The 4,703-nt window shown below is 39.7% G+C and overlaps 1 protein-coding gene and 1 non-coding gene across 2 annotated transcripts; one reads left to right on the top strand and one right to left on the bottom strand.

Annotated features, from left to right (window-relative positions):
* Nucleotides 1-201: 201 nt before the first annotated feature.
* Nucleotides 202-2,758, bottom strand: LOC148932019 (uncharacterized). The gene is made up of 2 exons (XM_089064979.1): nt 470-2,758; nt 202-378 (listed from the first exon to the last, which is right to left on the bottom strand). Exons 1-2 carry the CDS (start codon nt 2,756-2,758, stop codon nt 202-204), a joined length of 2,466 nt encoding a protein of 821 aa, XP_088921105.1.
* LOC125202962 (small nucleolar RNA R71) lies at nt 2,100-2,206 on the top strand. The gene has a single exon (XR_007173286.2). It is a non-coding gene; the product is annotated as a small nucleolar RNA R71 (small nucleolar RNA).
* Nucleotides 2,759-4,703: the final 1,945 nt, after the last annotated feature.

Below are 4,703 nucleotides of genomic sequence, written 5' to 3'. Positions count from 1 at the left end.
GTAGTCACAAAATGCTCTTTCAAATAAATCAATGCACAAATTCCATTCATCCTAAGCTTCAAAGATCAAGTAAAATCAAGTAAGATTTCCCAACCAGAAAGCTGAAGATAAAGCATGCACCCGTCAATTACATTGATTCAAAACACCTTTAGCATATAATACACCCAAAAAATATGCATCATGCATAAAAATCATTCAAACTCAAACAACCCCCCCAAACTTGAATGCTTCATTGTCCCCAATGCAAGCAAAGAAAAACATAAAAAGTAAAGGGATAGAGGACTCCCCCAAACTTGGCTTGAAATCCATAGCATATGGGCGGGAGGGCGGGTGTATCTTCCATTGTAGGCGTGCTCCCTCATAAGCTCCAATGTGCTCCTACAAAACATAACAAAACAACAAAAAACAAAACATAAAGAAATACCCAATTCAAAATAAATGCTAGAGGAAAGAATTGAGCAAACAAAACCTCCAACATATGAATTGCTAAAAATGGCCTACCAAAGAGAATAGGCATGTCCTTGTCCTCTTCCATCTCTATGACAATGAAGTCAACCGGGAGTATAAATTTGTCCACCTTCACCAAGACATCCTCGATGATTCCTTTTGGCTTAACAATTGAATGATCCGCCAACTGTAGGTCAATGTCGATTGGTTCGATCCTTGCTTCAAGACCGATTGATCTCGCAGTTTTCAAAGCCATCAATGATATTCCTGAGCCTTGATCAAGTAGGCACTTTGGGAACTTCTTATCTCCCATCTCACACGGGATCACACAACTTCCGGGGTCTCTTCTCTTAGCCGGCATCTTTCCCTTCACAAACTGTGACCAAAATGCGCTCAATATCACCACACCATCATCTTGTATTTTCTCCTTTTTCGCAATAAGGTCCTTGAAAAACTTGGAGAATTTAGGAAAATGTAGGAACAAATCCACCAATGACACATCTACATTAACTTTCCTAATAATATTCATCATCCAATCGAGCCCCTTCTCTTGAATTATTTTCTTTCTCTTATTCTTGATTGGGAAAGGAGGCGGTGGGATAAAATCTGGAAAATTAAATGGACTCTTCAGATCCATTGCCGGACTCAACGGCTTCTTCTTCTTTGTATCACGCCGACTTGTATCTTCTTTATCTTGTAGACCATCACTAGCTTCTGTAGTGGCCCACTCACTCCCCTCGTCCGCCCCTGCGTGCGAGGTTTGTGAGCCTAACAACTTGTCAGCCCCTGCGTGCAAGATGTTTGGGCCACTATGTTCCACTTGCTCTCTAAGTCTCTCTAACTCTTTCTCACTCCTCAATGTGACTGATTTGCATTTCTCATTAACCTTCGGGTTCTTAATCGTGGTACTTGGAATAGCTCCTTGGGGTCTAGTTTGCACAGCCGTTGCAAGTTGGCCTATCATCATCTCCAAGTTCTTCATTGTGGCATCAATGTGTCCAAACTTCTCATTAAGGTTTTCCTTGAATTGATCATTCTCCTTTTGGCTCTTAGCCATGAAGGAGTATATTTGCGCAACTTGATCATCACTTGATGGCTTCTTCTCATACCCCGAGGGTTGGGCATTACTCCTCCATTGATTACCCGCAGTGTTGCTAGAACCAGCTTGATTCCAATTTGTTTGTTGAGGCCACCAGTTTTGTTGATTCCCATATTGGTTACCTTGGTTGAAACCTTGACGGTTACCAATATAATTTACATCCTCCACTAGTGCTCCTTGCAAACTAGGACATTGATCTTTATAATGTCCTCCTTGGCACACTCCACACTTCATTGGCGCAGCTTGGGGTTGAGGAGTCAACTGCATAGATTTGACGGCATTCGTCATCAACGAAATTTGAGTACTAAAGTCAGCCATTTGAGCTTCTATAGCTGACACTCTCTCCGACTCCTTAGTAGCACCAAATGTATCTCCCGCGGCCACCTTCCTTGGATTATGCCAATTCCTCTGATTGTTCGCTAATCTTTGAAATAACGCTCTCACTTCATCATGGGTCAAATCGTCCAAGTTCCCACTTGAACCTGCATTAACCAAACCCGTGCCTTCATGATTGAGTCCCTTGTAGAACTTCCGAAGATCATGCCCCGGAGCTAGACCATGACTTGGGCATTTCCTTAGCAAGTCTGTAAATCTCTTCCAAGCTTCGGCAAATGACTCATCATATTTCTGCTTGAATGAAGTGATCTCATCTCTCAATTTTTCTATCTTCATTGGAGAATTGTACTCCAAGAGAAACTTCGACTTCAATTCCTCAAATGTTGCAATGTTGTAGCCCGGTAATGAGACATACCATTCCCTTGCTTTCTCTCTCAATGAGAAAGGGAATAAAGCTCTCTTAATGCGATGATGCTCTACATTTGGAGGTGTATGAGAATTCGTCAATTCATAAAAGGCATTCAAATGACTCATCGGATCTTCTTCATCTCGACCATGGAAAAGATTTCCACCATTCACCAAACTAATGTAGTGAGGTGGGATGTTGACATTGTCATGTGCATAGGAAATCTCCCCCGGGTGATCAACTCCCGATCTAAGGATGTCGCCAAACCTTCCCATGGGTGGTGGAACATTATTGTCGTCTTCAGCCATAGACTCGGCTTCTGAATCACTGCTACTACCCTCAAAATTTGACTCGAATAGAGAATTTTCTCTCACTAGACTCTGATGTGTACCAATCACAGCTGAATTCTGTCCTCTTCTATGATATATCAATAACCCAAATTGCGGTGTACCCTTAGATCTGGTTTGCATCCACTGATTTTTGTTTTTTTATTTTCGAATTTCTAGAACACCTACACAACAGAAAAGAAACCAAACACAACACAAATATACTAATCCTACCGAAAGCGAGACATCTCGACAACTTCGGGGTTAGTCTTATAAAATGTGTGTGCTTTAGTGTAAACTAAAAAAAAAATCCTAATCACTAAACTAAAAATTAGAAAGATATCACCTAATATAAACACTCCTTCGTCTTCAAGTCCAGACGTGGTAGATGGCTATCACCCCCAAGAACACGAAGTAAGTACCTAACAAAACAAAACAAAAGATCAAATAAAATAAAACAAAAATAAAACTAATAAGTATTAAACAACCTATTGCCTCCCCGGCAACGGCGCCAAAACTTGATGCGTATTTTAGAGCATCTGATTCAGTTCACACAAGATATCAAGTTTAATTAATTAACTCTAATAATACTGCGATACTGCAAGATTACAGCGTCGTTAGTAGTATTTCAAGTGTCGATCCACAGGGAGGTAAAAGATTGTTTAAGACTTATGAAGTTAAAAAGATGTAACATAAGGATTTGATTTTTGGTTTTGAAAGATTCAGACAAACGAAAATAAAAGATTAACAAAAGATGGATTTCTCAAACGGAAAAGCATGTCACTCCAAGTTGCTCAATAGACTTGCATATTTCTACATCTATCAAAAGCACAAATTTTGGGATTAATTCATCAACCTAATCGCTTGCACTGAACATGTTTGCGACGTATAGTTCACAGTCAGCTGAACACTTGATCCATGAACTAATTTTCAATGTTTATAAACTCCTGCGGAAGTGCAGGAGAAATAAACATCTACTATATAAACTTACATAATCCGTTGTCAAATTATCCTCTGAACAATTCAAATTCAACAACACATTGATTGATTAGTCCATCCAAATCTATGTTAAAGAGACGATAAACAAGGATTAAACATCTATAACGATAGAGGCCTCTAAAGTGATAGAATTAAACATTAAACAAATCAACGATGTCAAAACGTGGATTCAAAGGTGTAGAAACATTCACACAAGCCTAAATCACTACTTGGAGCAACATTGAGAGTTTAGCCTAAACACATGATAAACATCACGATGAAAACCATAGGAAGCATGCTCTCGTTGAGTGGAATTGAGATTTGGAGATGGATAGTCGGAATGTTGGCCGGAATTTCTTCCTTCTCTTCTTCCTCCTCTCTTTCTCTTTTTTCCCCTCTCACTTTTCGTCCAAGGAAGTCTCTCCTCCAAAAACCGCCCATAAACCAATTTGAACAATGAAATTCGGCAGTTATCGAGAAAAATGCCCGGCCCAGGCGAAATGATGACAATCCGGGCATTTTGTATGCCAACCCGGGTGTTTCCATTGGACCTGGGCGTTTTTTATGCCGAAAACGCCCGACCTGGGCGTTTTTGCCGGTTTTGACTGCTTCGCGCAACCTTCGTCAAATGGTCATAACTTCTTCATCCGAGCTCCGATTGAGGCGTACAATATACCCACGCAAAACTATTTCAAAGACGAAGATAATGGTAGTTAGATAAAAGAATTTACACACCATCTTGATAGGCAACGAACAGTTTCAATCAGATCCCACTCCACATGTACATCTACCAACTAATATATAATAATCAAGCTTTAATGATTAATTGATAGATGATATTAAGGTACAAAATAGGAGAAAACATGGATTAGAACAAGCATTATTTGATTCACATCAGGGGGGTTCAAGAATACCGATTAATCAGTTAGATGAAGAAAGATTAATATGTAGGTACCTTTTCTTGCCAAAACGAACGTTAGAAACAAAGTAGTTACTTGATTCTTCAACAATTCTTGAGGCTCAAACTCTAATTCTTCTCAAAAGATGAAGAATTATTGGAGAAAAGTAGAAGAAATTTGAGAGAGAGTGGAGAGAGAGGAGTGGCGTGTGA

The sequence above is a fragment of the Salvia hispanica genome, chromosome 2, assembly GCF_029641045.1.
Source record: "Salvia hispanica isolate PSC_SH4W2 chromosome 2, Shi_PSC_v1, whole genome shotgun sequence".
NCBI lineage: Eukaryota > Viridiplantae > Streptophyta > Magnoliopsida > Lamiales > Lamiaceae > Salvia > Salvia hispanica.
The sequence above is the reverse complement of the archived record's forward strand: the minus strand, read 5'-3'. Positions and strand labels throughout refer to the sequence as shown.

What these genes read in the sequence shown, in the direction of transcription:
- LOC148932019 (XM_089064979.1), bottom strand. Translation starts at nt 2,758, where the DNA reads ATGCAAACCAGATCTAAGGGTACACCGCAATTTGGGTTATTGATATAT. An exon ending in TAGCAATTCATATGTTGGAG is followed by an intron (nt 379 to 469) that starts GTTTTGTTTGCT and finishes TATGTTTTGTAG; the next exon opens with GAGCACATTGGAGCTTATGA.